Below are 27,392 nucleotides of genomic sequence, written 5' to 3' on the forward strand. Positions count from 1 at the left end.
CACACAAATACATTTTTTAAGCCAATGTGCAGTTTCAGCGTGGGCATAAAGGGGAATGGCTCTGCCCATTATCCTAACATGAGGAAAAAAAATTTTTTTTTTGATTTGTAAAACAAGTGAGATGGGCAAATATCTTCTGTTTTAAGAAGATTATACTGTATTTCTATTCATTAACTTTTTGTTTAGGCAGCAGGAAATATGACAATAGAAAGCTACAAAGCATTCCACAAGATGTGGGCACCTGTATTTGTTGACTGATTCATATCCCAGTTGTGTTTGTAAGTATGTTTTTTTCCAAAAAGTTTGGAAGTTACACTTTATTTTCAGGTTTTCACGTGTACAGTTACAGTGGAACGTCACTCTCCCAATCAACATTGATTATTTTTAATCCTCTTGCTGCTAGCATTAGTAAATAGATAGGAAAGTATATCATATTTACTTGTTTTAAACTTTTCTTCAGTTACTTCCTGGTTTTATGCCTAGGTAAAAGATGTGATAAATCTCAGGAGTCTTCAGGGGGGGAGGAGGGGTTTTCTCAGCTCAGCACACTCTCTTGCATACATACTTGAGCTAAGGGCAAGAAGTAAATGCTACATGAACCATTTGTCCTTACTCAAGATGGCCATGGCCAGAAATGCTAGGGTTTTTTTTATTTTTTCAAAGTGATTTCTCACCAAAATAAAGCATGGAGACATGGATAGAGGGGGAGTTTGCTTTAAATATAAAAAATGTAATAAATAGTGTTTTTGGTTTGTGGTGCTCAGATGCAGTGAAGATCTGCTTTAAACACATTTACCGTACAAGCTTTGATGTTACATTTTAAGACTTACTTAAACTGAATGTACCACTTGTATTTAGCTGGGAGTATAATTGTTTGCTCTCTTCTTTGGATTGTAGCACTTCCCTTCCACTGAAAAATGTATTTTCACCAGAAATTGGATTTCCTGCGGATTTATCTATGTCCCTCCTATAATTTGGCAGAGCGCAGGAGCCATCAGGTTGCAGATGACCTTCTTTTTTTGTGACAACCTCTGTGTAGGATTTTTTGTTGTCTTCAGATCTTATGGTGTGGACTCCATCCAATGTGTCTATATGAGAGGACATATCTTGCACATGATCGAGGTCCTTCGAAATGTCTGGTTCCATACATTCCATTTTACCATTATACGTTTCAGAGTTTATTGTTACTTTTGGAAAAAAGGAAGGTGTTTCATGTGAAGATACATTGGGAACATGGTCTTGTTGCTCTGGATATTTATCCAACCTGCTGTCAATCACCTGGTCTTCCCTGACAACCTGAAATTCACTGTTTGAAGACAAATGACTGACAATAGAACCCTTCATCTCCAAACTCTTAATGCTGGAAGGCTCAGAAGTATATACTTGGCTTAGTCTTGAGATCTGTCCCCCCAGAGACTCTATGCTATCTCTCCTTTTCTTGTGCTCCAGTGCAACCGTCTCCTCTGCACTGAATGTAAGAGCAGCTTGCAAGTCATCTTCTAGCTCCTCCTTGAACTGCTGCAAGATATCTTCCCTCCTTGCTGTATTTAGGGTGAAATGGTCCACTGTGCCTTCACATAATGGAAGGGAGAGAGATACATTTTTAGAATCATCTTCAAAATGTCTTCCTTGTTCCTCTTCCTTGTCCTTACCACAAGCAATTGGTTCAACCATTCCTTGCTTGAACTTTATTGCAAAGTCCTCTGTGCAGACACTTTCTGCAGAGTTGAAATCACTCTGGTAGTCCTGGTTGTCTGCCTGGTCGGACCCCAGGAACTGTGCTAACCTCCATTTGTACTCATCTTTCTTAGTCTCTGTATCTCTCCTCTGCTCACCAGATTTAGGGGTAAAGCCTTCTTTGGACTCCTGAGAGCTGACTTCATGCCGTTGCTCCATATCTGCACAAGAAATGGACAGGGCATAAAATAATTTGTTGTGTCCTTTAGGTAAGGATCATACAATGTAATATTCTCATCCTTGCACATGGTTCATTATTTCTGTGATATCAACCAAACCAAGCTTGGCAAATAACAATTCAAAGTCTTTTAGGAGTTGACATTTTGCCATCCTTTAAAGAATATGTTAACTTTATTTTACAAATATCAAATGGAGTTGCTATGCATATATGAACTACTAAGTTGGGACTATTCCACTACAATGTATCTGATATATTATTTGTCCTATCTCCCAGTCTGTTTTTAGGAACCGATTTATATCAACAAGAGTAAGAAAAAAATATTTTATTTGCAAAATCCAGAATAGCTCTGATCAAATTTAGCTTCATGCATACTTAGTCATGCAGTCATCCAAATTGCCTGCCCCCTTTGACACTGTATAGGTTCTTTTAACATGTTGCTGAACTCTTTTTTTATTTCAGAAGGGCAGGTCCACAATTACACAAGAGGATTGGTCTTCTTCTTTAAAAAAAAGTTCCTTTCCATCTTGTCTTGCCAATCCCCAAACTGATGGATCCCCTGCCTGTTTCAGGTATCTCCTTTAGCTAACCGGCTCAGAAGAGGACACCCTTGCATGTGTGCTCCCATCCAGTAACTGAGTCGAGCTGTGTGTGTCCTTAGACACACACACACACAACTCCCAACAAGCCATACAACTGCTCCATCCTCCTCTCAGCAATTTGAGACAGCAGGAAGGTATCCCTCTGTTGGCTCTCAGTATCCTCCCTTAAAACCAAGAAGTTTGGGGATCAGTGGATTGTCCTGGACGCAGCAGCGGTGACACGTGACAGGGGACCGCAGGGAAGTGTTTGGGCACAGGAGACATACAAAAATACTGGGGCATTTTCTCTCTCAACCCCTTCACCTCTCAAACCTGTGATTAAGATAACAAGGTAATACATACCTGTGTATTATTATTGTTTTTTTTTTAATAGAACAAAACAAGGCTTTTTTTTATCATAATTATTTTCTGGCAACAATGATTTATTTATTTATTTTGCAATCTTTAGACAATTAAACTTGACAAAGCTAAACAAAACACACTTTTTCTTTTTTTGACCAGTTTTAGTTTAAAAATAAGTAAAAGTGTTACTGCAGATAAAAGTGCTCATTTTATTTTAGAATTTGTCCTGTGTAAAATGACACTAAAATTATGACTCTGGAACAAAGAATTACACAGTTATTTACAAATGAAAAAGTGTTTTTTTTTTTTTTATTTTGTGTCTTTTTGTTACGTGAAATGTGCAATATATGTTAAAAATATAAAATTATTAACGAACAAAACAAAAAAAAATGTTTATATATAAATATTAATGGTTAATAAAATAGAAACAAAAAAGAATCAGCAGGAAAATAATAATTGAATAGATAAGGAGAATAAGGATTTAATAAAGGCTGATTAGAGTAAACTACGTGTTAATATTGGGTTGAACAGAGAAACATTTTACTAAAAAAAACAAAAACGTTTTTTTTATATTGTCATGTTGCTTTAACTGACATCATCTGCAGATCAACATGTAGGCTTTTGATCTGCAGATGAATGAACAGAATAGATACAAAAGTAACAATATGTAAGCATCTTGTTGATAAACATTGTCTAGCTTTTTTCTTTTGACAGCTGCAGCTTCTCAGACTTTCTCTGTGCGCACATTAATCTGGCTTTGATTATTCATTGCCAATTGCTGTGTACTGGGAGGGGGTATAGAAGGGCTGGACATGGTAGATACGCCCTGTATATAAAGATGACCTTTTTTTTGTGGCTGTGTTTAGCATGCCCACAGTCTGCAACTAGTTAATGCCGAGAATACAGGGTAAAAAATGGCTAGCATTTGATACTACTTTATTTAGTGGGCTATTTTTGTGAAACAACCAATGGTCCCCTCGAACATGAGATGATCTAACAAGATCTGATCAATTTCAGGTAGGCTCCCTAAGGATCCTTAGAAGGATATAGGGAGTAGCAGATGCCCCAGATAACTGTTCTCAGGGGAGCAAATTATAGCATAAAGTACCTTGGATGGCAGTTTATTGCCAGACAATAATCCAACAACTAGAAGAAATATTTGTGGACACTTAGTAGTTAGACAGGGTTTCTAAACTATTCCTATTAATAATTACTTAAAAAAGCTGTTTGTGGTACTCTCTCCTGCTGCCACAGACATAACAGCAATGTCCAATCAGTAGACATATATTACACATCTGTTGCTAATAAGACAGATACTGTTTTCTCCATGACATTTTTTTCTCTCTACCTCTCTTTTCCACAGCTATAAACATTCACACTCCTGTGATCAAACCTTGCATGTTTAAAAAGATGTCATCAGTCACATTATGCTCCTTTTATCCAACTGCCCTATGTCTGTCAATGGCCAACTTACTACTTTCCAGAGCTTTGCTATAACTGAAATAAACACATTTTTAAGTTCCACATAGAACAGATTTATTCTGAACATGTACCTGTACCTTCAGGCTTATCTAGTGTGGCAAAGGCAAAAGTGTTAACTTTAGCAGCCGTTAGTAAATATTATGAACTTTTAACTTATAAATCTGACAGCAGAAATAAAAAAAAAAAATAATTAATTGGTTGCTATGGGTTACTACACTTTACTTTTTGCAAAACTTTATTAAGTAAGCGCCCGTGTAATAAAAAACATCCTTTTTAGTATAGTTGTATATAACTACTTTGTATATCCTTGTAGCTTAGCTGTCATAATGTGTTGTCTGATATGACAAAAAAAATAAAAATTCAGTTAGACTATAGTCATATTTTGCATGACAGCATGCATATAAAAATAATGTGATGATGGTTTAAATTAGAAAAAAGTTATATAAATAAACACTAGATGGCAGTAGAGAACATAAATAACAGAATTACCACTTGATCAAGCCATGAAAAGCAATGGTTTTACTAGACCAGGGGTCCCCAATCTTTCCATTATGAGGGCCATATTATACATTTTACAAATATTCATCAGCTGAAAAAACTGTTTTAAAAGCACACTCCAGGATATAACTTTACATCAGAAGTTCCTCCTGTAAAATGTAAAGTCACATTTTTTGCTTTATTAATATGCCTATGTGTGTTTCAGACGCTCCTGTTCTCTTCTGCCATTTTTATGCAGATAAAATATGTTGTTATGTAGCAATGTAGTCTGTTCAGTACTTATTTGTGACCACTAATGCATACTGCAATTCACACAATACAAACATTTTAAACACACACACAGTATATATTTATTATGTAAAATAAATGCAAATATAATCTCATAAAATTATGAAAAGTAAATCCTTTTTAAAGCACATTACAGATGATGTGTGTAATCCTTTAGGTAGCTTACACACAGCTTGTACTAAGCCAATTACCAACAACGGGGACAGTGTGGAACCTAGGACAAGCTAAAAAAAATAGGTAAAAGGTTTCCTAAGTGGGTATTTTATAATACACATTTTTCTCTTGTAGGGTAAATCTTAGCATGGTAGTTTTTATATAATTCCACTTCAGGGAAACATATTGTATTTGGGTAACTGTATGCATTTAATGGATTTAATGACAGTATTTAGTATATGGATTCTCTTTTTTTATTTTACATGCCTTTATTTATATTTTTCACACAAGAAGACCAAAGCATTTCATCAAAAGTGATGGCTACAGGGGTCGGGGCAAACTTTAAACCTGTAAGGAGTAATAAAAATGATCAGCTTTTATTCATTTCCCAACAAAAATTTGCTGTATCAGCTTAAAAAGGGGAGTTGGGCTATATTCTTTTTTGTCACTTACTTAAAGGGCATGTCTGGGCTAAATACAATATATACTTGCTTGCATCCTTTCAACCTATATATGACGATATAGTCCCACTTTTTCTGTCCTCTCTTGGACTTAGGGTTTTTTTGGATTTTAATATATATATATATATATATATATATATATATATATATATATAGAGAGAGAGAGAGAGAGAGAGAGAGAGAGAGAGAGAGAGAGAGAGAGAGAGAGCTGTGTCCCTGTGCTGATCACATGAACCCCCCCCCCCCAAAAAAAAACTCTCTAGCAATACTCACCAAACTTAGCATGTGCAGAGAGTGACTCCAAAGGCCAGTGGAAGACAGTGGAAGAAGCGGAGGATCAGAGAAGACAGAATCCAACAGTCTTTTTTTACATAATGTGGAGGGTTAAGCCTTTAGGTTCCACGGTGAGTATAACAAGCATGCTTTACTGTATATACAGACTGATTTCACTATTGTGGGTTTAACAACACTTTCTGGAGGCTTTTAACAAGCTTCAAGAAGTGCTGAAAGCTGCTTGCAGCTTGTTTAAATTGGCAATCAACACTTCCATAACTGCCGGTTCACACTGATCCGACTTGTCAGACGACTTGGTCGCCTGACAAGTAGCTTCCAATGCTGTGCAATGGAACCGTTCTAATCAGAGCGACTCAAGTCGCTCCGACTTAGAAAAAGGTTCCTGAATCTTGGGTAAAAGTTGTATGAATCTTGTATTAGGGCTCTTTCAGACAGGTGTTAAAAATAGGCGGTTGGGTCGAGTTTTCAACGGTTCCCAAATATCTATCAACGACACACAATAGGGAGCAGATGGAGGTGTTCACACTGCAACATTAGCGTTGCTTCGCGTTGCTGCAAGGCAAAAATAAGATGACCTGCAGAGTTTGGCAGACGATGACACTCTGCAACTGCCTCCATTCACTTCTACTGAAACGCAGCACAACTGCACCTTGTATGTGTCCATTTTAGCCTTGTAAAAATGAAAGTAATGCATTTTTAGGCTGCTTTAAAATGTAATGCAAGTTTGAAGGAGCCCTTAAAACTTTTATAAATACACCCCTTAGGTATGTTTGGAAAATTGAAATGCATTTGACTTTTATCCCTATGACCTCTAGAGAATATTACAGTTGATATTACAGGTCAAATGTTAATGTATGATGCAATTGTAACAAGAAGACCTATCAATTACTTGATGCAGTTATTACAAGGTGACCTATGCACATATTACCGATATGAAGCAGTCAAAAATACACAGCAGTATATATATATATATATATAAAAAAAGTTATATGACAGGCAATCCATTCTTTATAAAAAATGATTGACTGCAATGAAAGATCACCCAGTTAAAATGCATTATATGTACAGTACACTGCAGAAAAAATCCTTTAGTCGGATTCTTCCAGATTGATCTCACGTGCTGACTGTTTATACCGTAATTCATCCTCTAGCACTAAGCATTAAAGTAGTTGTAGAGCCTTAATTTAGCAAACAGGCCAATGTTACTCAACAGATTTCTACACAGGATGCAATATGTAAAATAATAGAAATCACTTGATTTCTACCTTTTAATCCACATTTTAAACATGTTATGAGACCACAATTTCCCCTGAAGATCATAACACTCTGAAATTTAAAAAGGTTGGTGCTTGTGACAGATTCATGTACCGGGGGCTCCATCCTCAGTGCAGCTCAATAACGCTGAGCCTGATAAAAAGCCAGTATTACTGACGTCCCTACAAAGCCACTGCACTCATCACACAAACAGGCACAGCAGGAGGGACATTTTGTTGTGGGGTGGGCAGAGCCAATTAGGGAACTAGTTCTCCATCAGGTCCACCTCCTTTGTGATTTCAAACAGAAGACAGTAGGCAGATCCCATAGCTGCTACTGGAATGAATGATGGCTATGGAACCTGCCCACCTGCTGTCCTTCATCAATCAAAAGTCGAGTGGACCTGATGGGGAACTAGCCTCTCATGAATTTCCCATCAAGCTCTGCCCACTGTCAATGTGCCCTTACATCACTGGTTGCTAGGATGCTGTCAGCTTTGCAGCCGATTATCAACCAATGGGCAATCATCAGTCTATTCTTATGCAGGCGGGGAGATTCCCATCATTGTCAAAATATGGCCATTGCCATATTTGGGTAATTACATCAGCCAGAATCCTCACCCATTTGAGTAAATTCAGCTCCTGGCCAGGAATAGCTACCAGCCAGCAGCTAAATGGGTCAGGGAGAGGTCACTGGTTGCTAGGACGCTGGCAGCCCCTGACTTCATTGTAACCAAGGAGTGCTGTGTGGGATACTGTCACACTGAAGTCAGTTTCCCAGCACATACTGCCCCATTCTAATCACCTGCTTCTATCTGTATGCCAGTTCAGAATAGGTCTTAAAGTGGTATTAAACTCTGCAAAATACTCACCTCCACCTTCCAGCGATATGATGGTTGCATTACTTGCCAGCTAAGGCTGCTTGGTCTACTTCCAGGTGCTAGATTTTCAACCTCTTGATTGGCCAGCTGGAGATGATGTCATCTCGCATATGAGAGTCAAATATTCTGGCACAGCCGGAGTGTACCATAAATGCTTGCTTAGCTGCACATGCACAGCTCCGTGTACATTTATTAGAAGACTATGAGAAGGCAGGTGTGTCTTATTGTAGGCGAGATATACAGTAGCATTTCTCTTCTGCAATAGCTGCCTGCTCACAGTTTTTCAAATCTTACGTTTAGCTCAGCTTTAATTATCACTAGTTTCTTAATCTGCAAATTCTTTTTTGAATCTACTGCAGCTACATAACACCTCCCTCTCTTCTCCATAATAGGGGGAGGTGTTTTGTAGTTCTTGGAGATAGAAGAAAACAATGCTAACTTTTAACAGTCTAGAAGCAGAGAGTACAAGAAATCAGCGCACAATATTTCTGGATGGGTGAACAGCTAATTCTTTTTTTTTTTGTTGCACTTCACTTTCAATGGTTCAGTATATTTAACAGAACATAAACTTTAAATTCATAGTTTCAAACTTTCAAAATTTTATTGGTAAAAATGTAAAAAAAGAATATACAGCTTCTACTAAAAGCTGATGAGGTTTCAGCCTTCCCCCACCCTACTAAAAAAGTGTTTTTACTGCTGTCTGTTTCGCTGTTGGAGCTTCATCCTCACCAAAAGATATCTCAACAGAGTTTTGAACAACAGATATCAAAAACTAAAACAAAGCAATACTAAGGCTAGGTTCGCATCTGTGCGGGTGGTCCTGCTGCGGGAACCCGCACAAATTCCCACAGCTACTACCAATCGCACAGCAAAACGCAGGACCTAATGGTATGCCGCCCGCACTGGAAATCGCGCTGCGATTTAAAAAATTGCGCAGGGACTTCGGTCTGTCATGTCGCGGGGCACACCAGCCTATTCAAATGAATGCACTCTTGTGCCCAAGCACGCTGCGGCTCACACGGCTGCACACACTTAAAAGAATAGTTTTGGCTGAAGATAAACTTTAAATGACAAGATATAATAGGTTGTAATAATGTCAGTTCATAATTAGTTAATATAAACATATCCATGTTGTGCTATAATAAACTTGTTAAAGGTGAACTTGAAAATAAGCAAATAAAAGGCATGGGTATTCTTACCTAAATCTTGGCTTGCTTTGCGTATTTCTTTAGATTTGTGAAATAATCCAGCGTGAAACTTTGCCTTTGTGTAGGAGTTTCCCATTATAAAGACCGGTCACTGCTACTCTGTCTCCTTGTGAAGGGTGACTGGTCTTGTAACCGCCCCCTCCTGTAGTTTTCTGCAGGCAGCCTGTAGTGGGTGGAGCATGCTAGGCCCCTCCAACAGCTCTGCTCTCTGTACAGGCTATGTACAGCACACTGCTACTTTTACAAGGCAACAACTGGGTTTACAAAGGCCTTTGGTGCATTACAAAGAGGATATATACAGTGAATCTGGAAAGTATTCACAGTGCTTCACCTTTTCCACATTTTGTTATGTTACAGCCTTATTCCAAAATTGAATAAATTCATTATTTTCCTTGAAATTCTACAAACAATACCCCATAGTGACTACATGAAAGGCAGGTTGTTGGAATCTTTGCACATTTATTAAAAATAAAAAACAAAAAAATCCCATATACATAAGTATTCACAGCCATTGTGCAATACTTTGTTGAAGCACCTTTGGCACCAATTACAGTCTCAAGTCATTTTGAGTATGATGCTTCAAGCTTGGCACACCTCGTTTTGGGCAGTTTCTCCCATTCTTCCTTGCAGGACCTCTCAAGCTCCATCAGGTTGGATGGGGAGCGTCAGTGCACATCTATTTTCAGATCTCTCTAGAGATGTTCAATCGGGTTCAAGTCTGGGCTCTGGTTGGGCCACTCAAGGACATTCACAGAGTTGTCCTGTAGCCACTCCTTTGTTATCTTGGCTGTGTGCTTAGGGTGATTGTCCTGTTGGAAGATGAACCTTCGCCCTAGTATGAGATCCAGAGCGCTCTGGAGCAGGTTTTCATTAAGGATGTCTCTGTACATTGCTGCATTCATCTTTTCTTCAATTCTGACTAGTCTCCCAGTTTCTGCAGCTGAAAAACATTCCCACAGCATGATGCTGCCACCACCATGCTTCATTGTAGGGAAGGTTTTGGCCAGGTGATGAGGGGAGCCTGGTTTCCTCCAGACATGATGCTTGCCATTCAGGCCAAAGAGTTCAATCTTTGTTTCATCAGACAAGAGAATTTTGTTTCTCATGGTCTGAGAGTCCTTCAGATGATGCCTTTTGGCAAACTCCAGACAGGCTGTCATATGCCGTTTACTGAGGAGTGGCTTCCGTCTGGCCACTCTACCATAGAGGCCTGATTGGTGGAGTGCTGTAGAGATAGTTGTTCTTCTGGACAGTTCTACTCTCTCCACAGAGAAACGCTGGAGCTCTGTCAGAGTGGCTATAAGATTATTGGTCACCTCCCTGAAAAGGGCCCTTCTCCCCCAATCGCTCAGTTTGGCCGGACAGTCTGCTTTTGGAAGAGTCCTGGTGGTTCCAAACTTCTTCCATTTACGGATGTTGGAGGCCACTATACTCATTGTGACCTTCAATGTTTCAGAAATGTTTCTGTACCCTTCCCCAGATCAGTGCCTCCATACAATCCTGTCTCAGATGTCTATAGACAATTCCTTGGACTTCATGGCTTGGTATGTGCTCTGATATGCACTGTTACCTGTGGGAACTTTTATAGACAGGTGTGTGCCTTTCCAAATCATATATTTAATCAACTGAATTTACCACAGGTGGACTCCAATCAAGTTGAATAAACATCTCAAGGATGATCAGTGGAAACAGGATGCACCTGAGCTCAAATTTGAGTGTCATGGCAAAGCCTGTGAATACTTATGTACATGGGATTTTTTTGTTTGTTTTTTATTTTTAATAAATTTGCAAAGATTTCAAACAAACTTCTTTTATGTTGTCACTACAGGGTATTGTTTGTAGAATTTTGAGGAAAATAATGAATTTAATTGAATTTGGAATAAGACTAACATAATAAATTGTGGAAAAAGTCAAACGATGTGAATACTTTCCAGATTCACTGTATATATATTTTGTGCGGCTATCAAGGAATATATTTTAAGGAACATTTTTGTGTCCAGAGTTTAGCTTTAAAATCTTTAAAGACATAGCTATGTAGTAACATAGCTACAGCTAAAGATCCACAGCATTGCCAGCAGAGCCTGATGTAAACAGACATCATTTCCATCTTCATTTTCATTTACATTTGGGTGCCCATACCGCCATCATGAGTCCGCCACAGTCCGCTGTCAAAATGCGGACACAAAGCGAACGTATACAGATGTTGCATAACTGACATCTGGCCATTTCAGCTTTGGTTCAGCAGGGGATCTGTTCATGGATCCCCTGCCAAACTGAGCACAGGTGGACCCTTACAGCCAGGCCCGGACTGGCCATAGGGCACATGCCCGGTAGGCCAGGGTCACATGTCCTGGCAGGAGCAACCTGTTGGTGACCAGGCTGCGCAGCGGGAGGTGGGCGATGGCCGTAGTCCTGATGGGGCAGACGCGGGCTGCTGTGCAGCAATGCCTGTGTTTCCTCTCCTGGTGTAGCGCGAGGATCTGTATCCTCTGCAGCAACTGCACATGCCCCGGATTCAGGCAAAACAAACAAGCGCCGAGCTGCACCCAAAGAGGTAACTGAACTCAGTTAATTCCTTACATGCCGAATGGTTAACGGGGACACAGGCATGACACAAGCTCAGGCAACTTGACAGCCAAGCAGAGACACAGTCACGAGTCATCATTACTAACATTAGGGATACATGGGGGATACAGGATTTCACAGTGGCATGAAGATTGGGCGGGTGTTGGTATTTGGGTAGTAAAGGTCTGTAAGCAGGGGCAGTATTTAGGGGAGGGAGTCTGTCAGTGGTGGAAGTGGGCGGTAGTTGGGGTGGGGGTATGGGTGGAAGGTAGGGGGTCTACCAGTAGGGGTTGACAGTGGAATGCTCTGGTCTGTTTTTTGTCCCAGTCCGGGCCTGCTTACAGCAACGTTTTTTTCATCTTTGGATAAAGATTTTATATATATATATATATACAGTGTTGGGGGTAACGAGTTACAAAGTAACTGATTACAGTAACTACATTACTTTTTTTGGTAACTAAGTAAAGTAACTAGTTACAATACTAATATTGGTAACTACACTACTTTACTAGGCTATAGGAGGTAACTACACTACTTTACTAGGCTATAGGAACGCGCTTTCCTGCGTTACCCAAGCCGTGCGATACAATCGTTATTTAGAAGAATAGATTGGGATGAAGTTTATGACTTTTTGTTGCACTTTATGTTTTATTCTGTTTTTTCAGGTTTTGTTCTCATGTTTCCCAAAGCCTGTGTTTATACAATAAACCCTATGCAGAAAGAGTGTCATGTATCTTCTTCTACACGGTCAATTAAGAAAGAGGAAAGTAAAGTAATAAGTAGTGAAGTTACTTTTCAAATGCAGTAACTAGTAAAGTAATCTCATTACAATTTACAGAAGTAACTAGTTACATTTTTTGAGTAACTTCCCCAACACTGTATATATATATCAGTGTTAAATGGTCTATCTCACCCCACTAACTTTCACTTTTGCTGGTCAGTTTGGTCTGTTAAAAGAAGTTGAAAAATGCTAGACTTACTGTCCAGAACACCAGGTGGAAAAAAATGAATAAAAAAAAGAAAACAAATGTAGCCAACACATCTAATAATTGGTAATTTGCAATATATTACATTTTTGGTTTTGGGTTTAATACTGCTTTTAAGGATCTCACCTGCTGCACTTGTGCCTTTGGTCTCATCAGTGTTTCGAAGAGAAGCCTTGAAACTGGAGCATGACTGAAAAATAAATAGAGAGATAAAGGGATTTCTCCTCAGGGAAGTATAACTATTTTACAATTCATGGAATCATGCAGAAAATGTCAGAACACATTACATTTTACAAGCAAAACAGGATAAAATTAAAGAAGATTTTAGACCGAATGTCCTCTTGCAGATCCTTGATAGACAGCTATGTATGCTCCAGCAGCAGCACTCCAGAGGAAAGCATGTGAAAATAAAAAACATTTTTTGGGGAGCAAGTACACAGATCTGATGTGTAACTTTTCTGCAAGATTGCTCTTGGATGGTGGACCAAAAGTATTGTGACCAGAAACAGCCAGACAACTAGCATTTTCAGAAGGAGGTCAGAAATGGTAGCAACCATATTCTCTCTTTAAATGTTTCCTGACAATCAGTCAAACACAGACTATTTCTTGTTAAAAAAGATTTCAGGGTATGGATGTTTTTACGTAATGACATAGTTAATTAGTTAGGCCCAATGCATATACCATACCTATGGGATCCCTTTAGAAGCTGAAAATCACTGTAGTAGACCCTGCTACTACAATGATCTCCACTAGCTTTTGGCTGTCCTGCTGCATTGTGAACAGAGCAGGTTGTCCACTTGGTGTGGGCTCAAATCAGAGAATGCTTTGCATTTTCTTAATGAATACAAGGCATTCTTTGATTGGATGAGGTGGAGAGTGTGACAACACTGCATCACCTCTCCACCTTTTCCAATCAGAGAATGACTTGTGGAGATCACTGTAGTACATTTCCAATCCGGACCAATTCAACTATGCAAAAATATCTATACCTTGACTTCTCCTTTAATGTGAACTGATATAGGAGGAGAAGACAAGACAAACTAAAGTCAGACAGATTGGGCAAATATATTTTGACATTTTCCCTTAGGGAATGGGGCCAACACAAGTTGTTCTCAACCCCTGTAACTATGCATGACTATATCAAGGTAAAAATACAAAACAGAGTATCTCTGCCAACTAATTCTTACTTACAACACCTTAAACCAGGAATGTCAAAACTTGTTTTTTTTGTGCTCTTTGCTGCTTCTTTGCTCCTTTTTTGTTGTCCTTGCCTGGTTAAAGGATTTATGTCTTATGGTACTTTTCTTAACCACTTGCCGAACGCCCGCTGCAGATCTGGCTTGGCTGCGTGAATCACTGTACCCATACGTTGCTCTTCGGGAGCGATTCGCAATAGGGGAAGCTGCTTTGCGGGGCCAGCGGCCCGTGATCGCTCCCCGAGAAGACAGAATGGCAGTCTGCCGTTGTAAACACGGCAGACTGTTGTTCTGTCAGTTATCATTACAGGGCTCCTGTGTTCCTCTTATTTAGGAACACAGGTCTCTGTGTTGATCCAATAAGCCCATAACCCCTCACAGTTAGAAAACACCCCTTATGTTCACATTTAACCCTTTGATCGCCCCTGGGTTAACCCCTTCCCTGCCGCTGTCATTATTACAGTAACAGTGCATATTTTTTAGCACTGATTACTGTAGTAATGTCACTGGTCCCCCCAAAAGTGTCAAAAATGTCAATAAGGTGTCCGATCTGTCCACCACAATGTCGCAGTCCCGCTAAAAATCGCAGATTGCTGCCATTAGTAGTAAAAAAAATAAATAACTAAAAATGACATAAATCTTTCCCCTAGTTTGTAGGCGTGATAACTTTTGCGCAATCCAATCAAAATACGCTTATTGGTTTTTTTTTTTTATACCAAAAATATGTAGTAGAATACAAATTGGCCTAAAATGATGAAAAAATTTGATTTTTACATTTTTTTTTTTTTGGTATTGTTATATAGCGGAAAGTGAAAATATTGTTTATATTTTTTTCAGAAGCTTTTTTTTGTTTATAGCGCAAAAAATAAAAATTGCGCAGGTGATCAAATACCACCAAAAGAAAGCTCTATTTGTGGGAAAAAAATGACATCAATTTTTTTGGGATACAGCATCGCACGATAGTCCGTTAAAATAACGCAGTGCCAAATCGCAAAAATGGCCTGGTAATTAAGGGGGACAATCTTCTGGTCTTTAAGTGGTTAAAATAATATATATTGCAAATAATATTACAATATTAACTATTACGATGCTATAATCTTTTCTGGGATTTGGTACGTATGGCCCTCAGTAGAAATAATAAGACTCTTTTGAAGACTAATTCAGATCAGTTTAGCCCATCCTTTCATTTTAATTTGGCATGCCTGCTTTAAACAATCTCCTGATTAAACAGTCACCAGGAATAAATAGATTCAGAACCATTATTCAACTACAAATGTCTTTCCTCTCAGGTCACTTCTTTCTCTCGCACCTAATGCAATGCAGACACACTTAATTATGATATCCCTACCTGTAGCTGATCGAGTTGTTCATCTATAGCATCCAGAAGGTAATCACAATGGTCTCTGTGTCTTTCATCCATCTTCTCAGAGGTAAGAAGGGGCACTGACATATCTGTAATTAATCTACAATCAATAAACAGCGCAAGAATACAAAGACCATCTCCTCCCCCCATTCTACAGAAAGTATCTGGCAGCAGTTATGGATAAAAACAGAAAAGAAAAACAAAATCAATCAATCCTAAATCTATAAAATATGTTAATGAGCATCTTACTTATTCCAAGATCCTCTTCTGCTGAATCTTCAAACTCAGAGTCCTTTTCCTGAACTGTACACGCCATGGTGCCTAAACAAACAGTATAACAAGAAAAGATGTCCATTGAACAGGTTTTGCAGTTTTTCCACTCTTTCGCCACATTAAAATCGGTTTGTGCTAATGCTTTCCTTTACTTCTTTATTATTAAACAACTTATAAACTTCAGAAAACCATCCAGTATATATTTAGCACATTGTAATTCTATTATTAGGAGTGATACAAAGTTAGATGTTGTGGAATGGCAGTAAAATATATCTGTAACTGTTGGCTACTATAGTAAAGTTTTTGCAACCATTTAGATGGAGAGAATAGTGTTCAAACTTGAAGGCAAATTATATTAAATTAGGAAGAGCTGTTTGAAGAAATTCTACACATACTGAGAGTTGATAGTAGAACTAAAGCCATTACAGCCCACATAGGCCAAGATGGAAACCAAGAAATAGCTGGCCATTGGTCTTTATTGAGGAGTGCTGAAAGGGATATTGACGGTGCAAGTGTGCATTATTTCTGTCTTCCTCAGCTAAATGCAAATTTCGAAAGATGTTTCTTTTTCACTTCGCATTTCCAATAACACACAATAAACAATCTAAAATAACAGTTAAGAAAGAAGGAAGAATAAAACAGTCGTTACTAGGGGGCCTTGGAGTCTCTCTCTGGTGGCAGAGTTGTTTTTCGAGCAATGAAGCATATCATGTTAAAGAGTTTTTGCAGCAGTAGTATTAGTAAGCTCAAATTATGAGGTAACCTAGAAGACATACTTCCGTGTTCCCTGGAGGCTGGAGATAGTGGGCTAAGGCACGGCGATGAGTACATGTGTATCTCAAACCAACAATGGAGTACATGTGTATCTCAAACCAACGATGGAGTACATGTGTATCTCAAACCAAAGATGGAGTACATGTGTATCTCAAACCAACAATGGAGTACATGTGTATCTCAAACCAACAATGGAGTACATGTGTATCTCAAACCAACGATGGAGTACATGTGTATCTCAAACCAAAGATGGAGTACATGTGTATCTCAAACCAACAATGGAGTACATGTGTATCTCAAACCAACAATGGAGTACATGTGTATCTCAAACCAACAATGGAGTACATGTGTATCTCAAACCAACGATGGAGTACATGTGTATCTCAAACCAACGATGGAGTACATGTGTATCTCAAACCAACAATGGAGTACATGTGTATCCCAAACCAACAATGGAGTACATGTGTATCTCAAACCAACAATGGAGTACATGTGTATCTCAAACCAACGTTGGAGTACATGTGTATCTCAAACCAACGATGGAGTACATGTGTATCTCAAACCAACAATGGAGTACATGTGTATCTCAAACCAATGATGGAGTACATGTGTATTTCAAACCAATGATGGAGTACATGTGTATCTCAAACCAACAATGGAGTACATGTGTATCTCAAACCAACAATGGAGTACATGTGTATCTCAAACCAATGACGGAGTACATGTGTATCTCAAACCAACAATGGAGTACATGTGTATCTCAAACCAATGATGGAGTACATGTGTATCTCAAACCAACAATGGAGTACGTGTGTATCTCAAACCAATGATGGAGTACATGTGTATTTCAAACCAATGATGGAGTACATGTGTATCTCAAACCAACAATAGAGTACATGTGTATCTCAAACCAATGATGGAGTACATGTGTATTTCAAACCAATGATGGAGTACATGTGTATCTCTAAAGGCCCGTACACACGTACCGATCGTCGTCATACAAACGTCGGCGGACGAAAGATCTGCCGATTGTACGCTTGTTAGTATGGTGCCTCCGACAGCTGTCTGCGCACATTCTGCGGACAAGAGTCTTTCTTGCAAACATAAAAATTTTTGTATGCCGACACCAGAACGGACGATTGTTCGCCTGTCAGTACAGAAATCAGCCGACAGACCGCAGATTTGCAAGACTGGGCATGCTCAGAAAAGAAAAAACACAGGGAAAGTTAACCATTACATGACATCACTTCTGCAGTCAGCTGAAGTCGGCGGACAAAATTCTTGTGCTGTCTTTGCACTTTTCAACAGACACTGACAGCCCGGGGAGAAAAGACGAACGTTTGTATGACGACGATCGGTACGTGTGTACGGGCCTTAACCAACAATGGAGTACGTGTGTATCTCAAACCAACAATGGAATACATGTGTATCTCAAACCAACAATGGAGTACATGTGTATCTCAAACCAACAATGGAGTACATGTGTATCTCAAACCAATGATGGAGTACATGTGTATCTCAAACCAATGATGGAGTACATGTGTATCTCAAACCAATGATGGAGTACATGTGTATCTCAAACCAACAATGGAGTACGTGTGTATCTCAAACCAACATTGGGGTACATGTGTATCTCAAACCAACAATGGAGTACATGTGTATCTCAAACCAACAATGGAGTACATGTGTATCTCAAACCAACAATGGAGTACATGTGTATCTCAAACCAACAATGGCTCAGCAAGGGACATGACCAAAAGAGACGAAACATATTAGCTCGGCTCTGAAGACATCTTGTCTTCAGTCTAAGTGAAAGAATAGGCTAATTTTTTGGAAATGACTGTACTAATGACATCACTGAGTCAGCAACTGGAAATTTGATCCCACATATCTGGGGATAGTAAAAAGACTTTTGTTTATAGTAGATTGTAGATGTTGGTTACAATGTTGCTGTGTGAAGTCGTAGAAAAGATTGTCAAGTAGATCTTCCTGAAAGAATACTTGAAGAGAGCCAAATCATGCCTTTAAAGCCTGTCTCAGTGGTAGCTTAATGTATTTTGCAGAACGTAGATGAATGAAACAGAAAAATTGCTTGAAAAGATAGAAGAGGCATCCAGAAAGTGCAATAATTGACACAAGAGGTACGGGAGAAGATAAAAGGTTTCAGAGAAAAAAGGGGTGATGTCATGGCTGAGGAGGGAGGGCAGTGTTAGACTCCTCTTGTGTCAGCTCAAGAAAGGAGACTCTGTAAATCTATGTAGCTCAAGTCTAAAGTTCTCCTGCCTGGATTTATACCCCCTCATCAATTGTTTCTTTATCATAAAAAGGTCCACTTCAATGACCGTTTTAAATTCTGGCCCTGGAATGATGAGCATCCCAGTGGTAAGGAGAACAACTACTCTTTTTGAATTTTAAACTTTTGAACTCTTTCTTGAAGTTTGAAAATAATGATTGAAAAAGTAACGATTGTGCGGTTTTTAACATTGATAAAAAATGTGGCGGTAAATATAGCATAAAAACCATATGGTAAGCTCTTAAGTCCAATTTACAAACAGTACAGAGAGTAAAAAAACATGCAATATTTATCACCAGGGCTTTGCTGGCAGTATCACATGTGGTATTTGTCAGAAACAGCATGGGGGTCTCCCCCATAGCTGGTTGCTAAGGAGCGGCCCGATAAGCCGGACGCCGCGTCCCTGACAACAGATGGCTTAGCAACCGCTGACAGCTGAATGTAAAGAAAAATGCTGACAATTAAAAATTATGGGAAAAAAAAAAAACAGCGTGGGGTCCTCCCTGTATGTATTTTAAGGGGAACCCCACGCACAAAATGTAAAAAAAAAAAAGAAATGCGAGGGCCCCCCTCCCCCCCCCAAAAACAATCCATACAACACCCTTATCCAAGCATGCAGCCCAGCAGCTCAGGAAAGGGAGGGGATCGAGTGAGCACCCCTTCTGAACCATACCAGACCACATGCTCTTAACATGGGGGAGTGTTTTTGGGGAGGGGGGGCTCTAGGGACATATTCCTCACAACCCTGGCCGGTGGCTGTGGGGGTCTGTGGGCGGGGGCTTATCAGAATCTGGAAGCGCCCTTTAACAAGGGGGCCCCCAGATCCTGCCTCCCCATGTGAATGAGTAGGGGTACATTAATGTATCCATACTCATTCAGCAAAAAATTGTCAAAAAGAATAAAAGCACGCACACAGTTTTTGACAATTCCTTTATTAACCACTTGCTGCCAAATCAGGTATCTGGTACGTCATTTGACTTCAAGTGATTGTTCCGGGGTGATGCGGGTAGCTGCAGGCATCACCCCAGTACCATTTTTTAGAGCCGGCAGTCGGCTCTCTTGTAACTAGCCACTCGGTTGCTATTACAAGCAGTAGGAGAGGACGTCCCCGCCGCCTTCCACAGGTCTCTATTGGCTCTCCCACTGGGAGACCCGAGCTACCAGCTGGAACATCTGCCGGCTGGCCAGAGAATCATAAAAAGCCGATATTGGCTTTAAACGGGTCTCTGCTATGGTAACCAGGAAATGATGACATGACATCACTTCCGGTTTACATAAGTGTCATCGGCAGCATTTTTGGAAAATTGAAAGCATTCAAAAAGGCTGATCTTGGCGTTTTGAATGCTTTCAGGTGCAAAGGAGGGACTTGGGGCCTTATTGACCCCAGATTCCTCCAATAAAAAATGCCTGTTATGTCCCTATTGCTGTCACAAGGATGTTTACATAAAAGTGATAAAAAAAATATATATTACTAATTAAAAAAAAACAAAAAAACTTTAAAGTGCCCCCATCCCCCTGTGCTAGCACCTAAAGGCAAACACGTGCATCAGTCCCACACATGTGATTGTCCCACACATATGAGGTATGGCCGCAAACGTCAGGCCCCGTTAACACTTATGCGACCTAAAAGTCGCACGGTTTTACTGCGGTTTAAGCACGATTTTTCTGTGATTTTGACTGGACTTGAAGCAATGCCTAGGTCTATGGACCTCAAAATGCAATAAAAATTGGCCCAAAGTAGTGCAGGGACTACTTTGAAGTCGTTGCAACTTGAAGTCGCACATATATGAACGGTATTTATTAGAATTTATGGAGTATGCCTTGTCATGCGACTTTGCAGTCCTGAATTGCAGGACAAGTCCCACAAGTGTGAAAGGGCCTAATTCTAGCACTAGACCTCCTCTGTAGCTATAAAGTGGTAACCTGTAAAGGCTTTTAAAGCGTCACCTATGGATATTAAAATTTACATTGTTTGTCACCGCTGCGTGGGTGTGTGCAATTTTAAAGCATGAGATGTTTGGTATCTATTTACTCAGCCTGACATCATCTTTTACATTTTACAAAAAAAAATTGGGTTATGTATTATGTTTTTTTTTTAAATAAAATTTAAAAAAAGTGTTTTTTTTCCCCACAAAATGCGTTTGAGAAACATTGCGAAAATACCATGTGACATAAAAAATTGCAACGACCGCTATTTTATTCTCTAGGGTCTCTGTTATTAAAAAAAAAAAAAAAATATATATATATATATATATATATATATATATACATAATGTTTGGGTGTTCTAAGTAATTTTCTAGCAAAAAATACAGATTTTTACTTTTAAACAGATGTCAGAAAAAGGCTGGGTCCCTAAGTGGTTAAAAAAAAAAAAAAGTCTCCCAAAGTATATCCAACATCAATCACGATGCCGGCCACACCGCCGGACCTGAAAAAAGAAGAAAAAAAAACCTCCGGCTCCAACGAAGGAAGAAGCCACCCGATTACATCACCGATTGCCCCACCGCTTTGATGTCACTGCCGCAGCATGTTCCTGGCTGATGAAGTCACAAGGGGCAGGGCCATAGGTGACATCATCAGGAGACTCCTCCTCTTAACTATTAAAGAACTGTCAGACGCTGGAGCAGGCAGTCAGCAGGAGCCATTGTCAGGGCCAGAGGTTTTTGTACCTCTTTTTTTTTTTTTTATCCTGTGGTGCGGCAGGCGTCACAATTGACAACTACTGGATCTACTTCAGAGGACATTTAATTTTTATTTTTTTAATAAAAGGAATTGTCAAAAACTGTGTTTCTTTTTTTTTTTTTCATTTATTTCATTTTGACACTTTTTTAGGTGAATGACCCCCACACACACCTGCCAGGGTTGTGGGGGAAGAGGCCCTTGTCCCCACAGCCCTCCCCCCCCCCCCCCCGAAGATGAGGGAATTTGGCCTGGTATGTTTGAGGAGGGGAGGACTGCCGGACTGCATGCTTGGATAAGGGCCTGGTTTGCATGGGGGGGGGGGGATGTTTTCTTTACATTCAGCGGTCAGCAGGAAAAAATATTCCTTCCTGATCCCTGGAGAGGCAATAGGATATTCTCTGGATCACCTTTACTTATAATTGTAGGTTTCCATATCATGTACATTTAGGAAAGAATCCAGGCCTTTTTTCAAAGCAACATAGTTAGTTACTATAATTTTTATTCATTTGAAAGTTTTATAAAACCTCAGAATCAACTCAGTTTTTACCCAAAGAGGTCATTTGATTTTTTTGTCCAAGTTCCTCCTTTTCAAATACAGCTTACAGAGAAATGTTATTAATGTAGTCTTATAATGTAGTATATGCTGATCCATAGATCTCTTGCTGACTATTAGGCCCCTTTCACACATACGGTTCATTTCATCAGTTCAGCCACGTTTTTTGTCATCGTTTTTTTTTAGTCAACATCAGTTTTTCATCCTTTGTCATCAGTTTTTCATCCGTTGTCATCTGTTTTCATCAGTTGTCATCTGATTTTCATCCGATCTGTTTTTTTAACGAATGGAAAATCGGGCTTTCATCTGTTCAAAAAAATGGATGTCGACGGAAGCGGATCAAAATGGATGTAAATAAATCATCATCCATTTGCATCTGTTTTTCCTTAGGAATGAATTGATGTCCGTTTTTCATCCATCAACGGATGGATGAAAAACAGACAAATGGACAGCATGTGTGAAAGGGGCCTTAGAAGGAGAGGCTTTGTTAACAATTATCATAATAAGTAATACGATTTTAAAGATTTTGGTTCTTATGCTACGCAATTGTACTGTAGCCTCCAGGGACAAGTGACATGTATCTGCAATTTCAAAAGCCAGAGGTTGGTTAAGAATTTTGATAATAACATTGGAATATTATTTTTTTAAGTTGAATCAAGGTGAGCTGTAGGAAAGCTTTGAAAGCCTCTTTTTGTAGTACTATAAAAGAGGAGAGATCTGTTATGAAATCACAAACTGTTTTAGAAACAGCTTGTTGGGAAGTTATCATCATTAGGAAAACAAGGGTGTGATCAGGCTTGATGAAAGATCTTATGTCAACAGTTGGTTTACAAGCTAATTTACTGTGCCTAGTAATGAAGTATCTAATGTCTAGTAGATGTAATGGAGGAAAATGTATAATTTTCATTCTAGGGGAAAGGATGGAAAGGTGTTTATTTTTTATGGCAATTGTGTTTATTTTTCTTAGTGAGATCAAGGGTCAAATATGTACCATAAGAAATTAGTGATGATTATCAGTGTGAAATATGTACTCACTGTGCCCTGACAGATCAGTTCTCCTTTCCTCACATGCTGTCTCTGCGTGAAGAAAATAGAGCAGATAACCGGAAAACTGCTGTTAACATTATGACAGCTGTGATTGGACACAGCTAATCACATGGCAAAGGGCTGCTGTGATTGGCCCTTTAACTCAGTCTGTTAATCAGCTGTGTCTAAAGCACAAAGCGATCATAGCGCGCGCACGATTGGATGTCCTCCAAGAACTGGAGGCCCATGCTGTGGCCGTCTATCAGCTATGGTGCGGGCAGTAAACGTTCAGGACGAAGGTCGGTAAGGATTTTTGTAATGTGATAGAAATCTCATTTGGTTTGAGATTCAAGGCTGCAGATATGATAACAGTAAATTATTTTCAAACAGGTTTCTTGGAAGAGAAGCACTCCAGGCTCCTTTTGCATGAAATAAAGAATCTGTAATATTTTAGAACAATGTCTCTCAAGGCAAGGCACCCTTTAACCACTTAAAGCGGAGTTCCACCCAAAAGTGGAACTTCCGCTTTAGGTGGTCCTACCCCCCTGACATGCCACATTTGGCATGTCATTTTTTTGGGGGGGGGAGCGGGTACCTAGTTTTGACAGGTACCCGCTCCCACTTCCGCTCGGAGCGCCGCGGCGCCCTGAGCGGAAGTTTTCCTCTCCCCCTCCCTCCCTGCAATCTTCTGGGACATGTCAGAGGTCCCAGAAGATTGCCGGCCAATCCCGGCACGCAGCGCGACTCGCGCATGCGCAGTGGGTACCCGGCTGTGAAGCCGCAAACTGTCACAGCCGGTTGCCCACAGCAGTGATGCCGGGGCCGAGGGAGAGGATCGAGGCTTCGGGCTGCCGCATCGCTGGACCCTTGGACAGATGAGTGAAATGGCTGGAACTCCGCTTTAAGCCCCGGAGGATTTGGCTGCTAAAAGACCAGGGGTTTTTTTGCGATTTTTTACTGCGTGACTTTAACGGACAATTGCGCGGTCGTGCGACGCTGTACCTAAACAAATTTGACGTCCTTTTTTCCCACAAACAGAGCTTTCTTTTGGTGGTATTTGATCACCTGTGCGATTTTTTGATCATGACCTATAAACAAAAAAAGAGCGTCAATTTTGCAAAAATAACAATATTTTTCACATTTTTTTATATGAAATTCCCCCCAAAAAAATGTAAAAATCAAAATTTTTTAACATTTTCAGCCAATTTGTTTTATGCTACATATGTTTGGTAAAAAAAAAAAAAAAAAAAATCGCAAAAAGCGTATTTTGATTGGTTTGCGCAAAATTTATCGTGTTTACTAACAAAGGGAAAGATTTTTGTCATTTTTGGTGGTTTTTTTTAACGCGTAATTGCGGCGATCTGCGATTTTTTTTGCGGTACTGCGACATTGCGGCGGACAGATCGGACCCTTGACTGACATTTTTGACAATTTTGGGGTTACCAGTGACATTACTGCAGTAATCAGTGCTATACATGTGCACTGTTACTGCAAAAATGACACTGGCAGGGAAGGGGCTAACTGTATTGGAGAGGGAGGGGTTAAGTGTGTCCTAGGGGCGTGTTTCTAACTGTAAAGGGACATGGCTATTGGTGTAAAAACAGAGATCAACGGTCCTACATAGTAGAACCGTCTGATCTTCATTTTTACACCAGGGAGAATGGCAGGCGGCTTGTTTACATAAGCCGTCCGCCTTTCTCCCTTCACCGGAGCGATCGTGAGTGACCCGCACTGACTTGTCAGTGAATGAGCCGGGGCGGGCGCGCGCCCGCCCGCAATTGGCTCACAATTCAGTGACAGGCGAGTAACGTACCCCTACGTCACTCTGCCTGGCCGGGGCTGACCGCCGCAGTATATAGTCGTGCGGCGGTCGACAACCGGTTAAAATGCCCCACAGTCTTAAGGCACTCCATTCTAAAATGTAAAGAACCAAACAAATAGATTTACATAACACAGCGACATCCACACATGTAGGACACCCAACATTTGAGGTAATTTATTCTTACAAATCGAATACATCTTTGCACACTGGTACTGACTAAAGCCCCAGTGCTGATGGAGAGGCGCAAAGAGGGGCAAACAAGGATGCATGTGCCTGACGTCCTCTTCATCAACCAATTACCTCATTGGTTGTTAGGATGCCAGTGGCTGGCCCTCACAGTCCCCAAGGTTGTAATGCCACACAATAAAAACCTGTGGTTTTTGGAACAAAAAGGCAGGCTTGGTTCACTTCCTAGCGTGTTTTGGGCAATATGGGGCAATTTTTAGGCATTTTGCCAAGGCACCCCTGAAGAAATGGGAAGGGAATAAGGGCACTGTAGGAACTGAGCCTAAGAATAGGTAATGGAGTATGTCCATCTGAAATTGCGTTCTTCTAGGACAAGGAAGAGAAGGAAAAAAGCAGGCATTGGATTCAGAGCAAAGTTCCAACTAAGCAGTCGGCTGAAGGATCTAAACAGATCCCATTCTAGGAAATCTCTGCTTCTCTTTTCATTTTCAGGGCACATAGAAGATACCAGCTGTTTGATGTGTCAGATTTGCACATGGCAAGCTCACCTCAGGGAAAAATAAGAGTTTTATGCCCAAAAGAATCTCAGCTGTGCTACTGGACTCTAAAAGGGCAGTTTCAGGGTGTACTATTATCCGGACTGCACTTTTCCAAGTATAGTATTCTCACATTTGATTGGCACCTGTCTCACAGCTAGCAGCTTTCCTTTTTTACAAGTTTTTTGTTTGTGGTGCCAAACCCAGAGTGATCTAAAACTTCTATCTCTATTGTACAGACTAAAGGATATCTGTACAAAAATCTAAAGATATCCTTTCTACATAGAAAAACTCTTAGCACTTGGAACACATTGTTACAATAATAGGTACAGCAAAGTAACTTTTACCCTGACCTAGACCCCTTTTTCAGACTTTATTTATTTATTTCCTATATTCTTTCTTTTTTATTTGTTTTCTTAGTAATTATCAAACATCAAAACTTTATTCAACATAATACATTCATTAAAATGACTTAATATCCCCTAAACTATAATCTTCCCATCTATCTCTTCTTCCTTCCCTCCTTTCCCCAAACAAACAAAACACAAAACCCCTACCCTCCCCTCTGTCCTCTCTAGGGTCCCACATTTTCCTACCTTGACCTTCCCCATGTAGTCAGTCCTCTACGTATTTGTAATGTTGGTGCCGCTGTCCGTTCTCATTCTCCTATCCCTAACATTTCCATATATAGTACCTCCCAGATTTCTTAAACTCTAACCATTTCCTCCAGATGACCTTGTATCTCTCTATTAAATTTTCTCCTGTATATATTGTCTCTTCAATCACATGTACAGTATCTCACAAAAGTGAGTACACCCCTCACATTTCTGTAAATATTTTATTATATCTTTTCATGTTACAACACTGAAGAAATGACACTTTGCTACAATGTAAAGTAGTGAGTGAACTGCTTGTATAACAGTGTAAATTTGCTGTCCCCTCAAAATAACTCAACACACAGCCATTAGACCGCATTCACACTAGTCCGACTTAGACCGCGACTTGTCAGTCTGACAAGTCGCGGTCCGTCACGCTCCCATTGTGTAGTACAGGAGCTGTTCTAATAGGAGCGACACAAGTCGCTCTGACTTAGAAAAATGTCCTCTAGTACTTCAGGGCGACCTGGAGGCGACTTGCATAGACATTAATTTTATGAAGTCCGTGCAAGTCGCGCCGAAGTCGCGCTGCACGCGACTTCACAGGTCGCCCTCTAAGTCAGAGCGACCTAGTGTGAACCGAGCCTTAATGTCTAAACCGCTGACAACAAACGTGAGTACACGCCTAAGTGAAAATGTCAAAATTGAGCCCAATTAGCTATTTTTCCTCCCCAATGTCATGTGACTTGTTAGTGTTACAAGGTCTCAGGTGTGAATGGGGAGCAGGTGAAGCTGTACACTCACGACTTTACATTGTAGCAAAGTGTAATTTCTTCAGTGTTGTCAAATAAAAAGATATAATAAAATATTTACAAAAATTGAGGGGTGTACTCAGTTTTATGAGATACTGTACGTCCGCCCTGAAGCTCTGGGCCCTCATCGGGGTCACATACCATCTAGCAAAAAGCTTAAAAGGATTGTAAAGGAAGTTTTTTTTTATCTTAATGCATTCTATTCATTAGGACAAAAAAAACCTTCTGTGTGCAGCAACCCCCTTCAGCCCCCCTAATACTTACCTGGGCCCGTCTTTATCCAGCAATGTTGCAGGAGTGTCTAACCTGCCTGAGACTCCCCTCCTCATTGGCTCAGACAGCAGCACGGCA

At 40.0% G+C, this 27,392-nt stretch overlaps 1 protein-coding gene across 1 annotated transcript in view; it reads right to left on the bottom strand.

Annotated features, from left to right (window-relative positions):
- LOC309567826 (uncharacterized protein) overlaps positions 1-27,392 on the bottom strand; it is a 121,530-nt gene that overhangs the window by 85,260 nt on the left and 8,878 nt on the right. Inside the window, exons 2-5 of the mRNA XM_082273311.1 lie at positions 15,737-15,808; positions 15,473-15,576; positions 13,055-13,118; positions 831-1,898 (exon numbers count right to left, since the gene is read on the bottom strand). Coding sequence (XP_082129437.1) covers positions 831-1,898; positions 13,055-13,118; positions 15,473-15,576; positions 15,737-15,803 — 1,303 coding nt within the window. The 5' untranslated portion in view covers positions 15,804-15,808. The remainder of the gene's footprint in view (positions 1-830; positions 1,899-13,054; positions 13,119-15,472; positions 15,577-15,736; positions 15,809-27,392) is intronic.

This window comes from Pelophylax lessonae (assembly GCF_965119305.1).
Source record: "Pelophylax lessonae genome assembly, chromosome: 1".
NCBI lineage: Eukaryota > Metazoa > Chordata > Amphibia > Anura > Ranidae > Pelophylax > Pelophylax lessonae.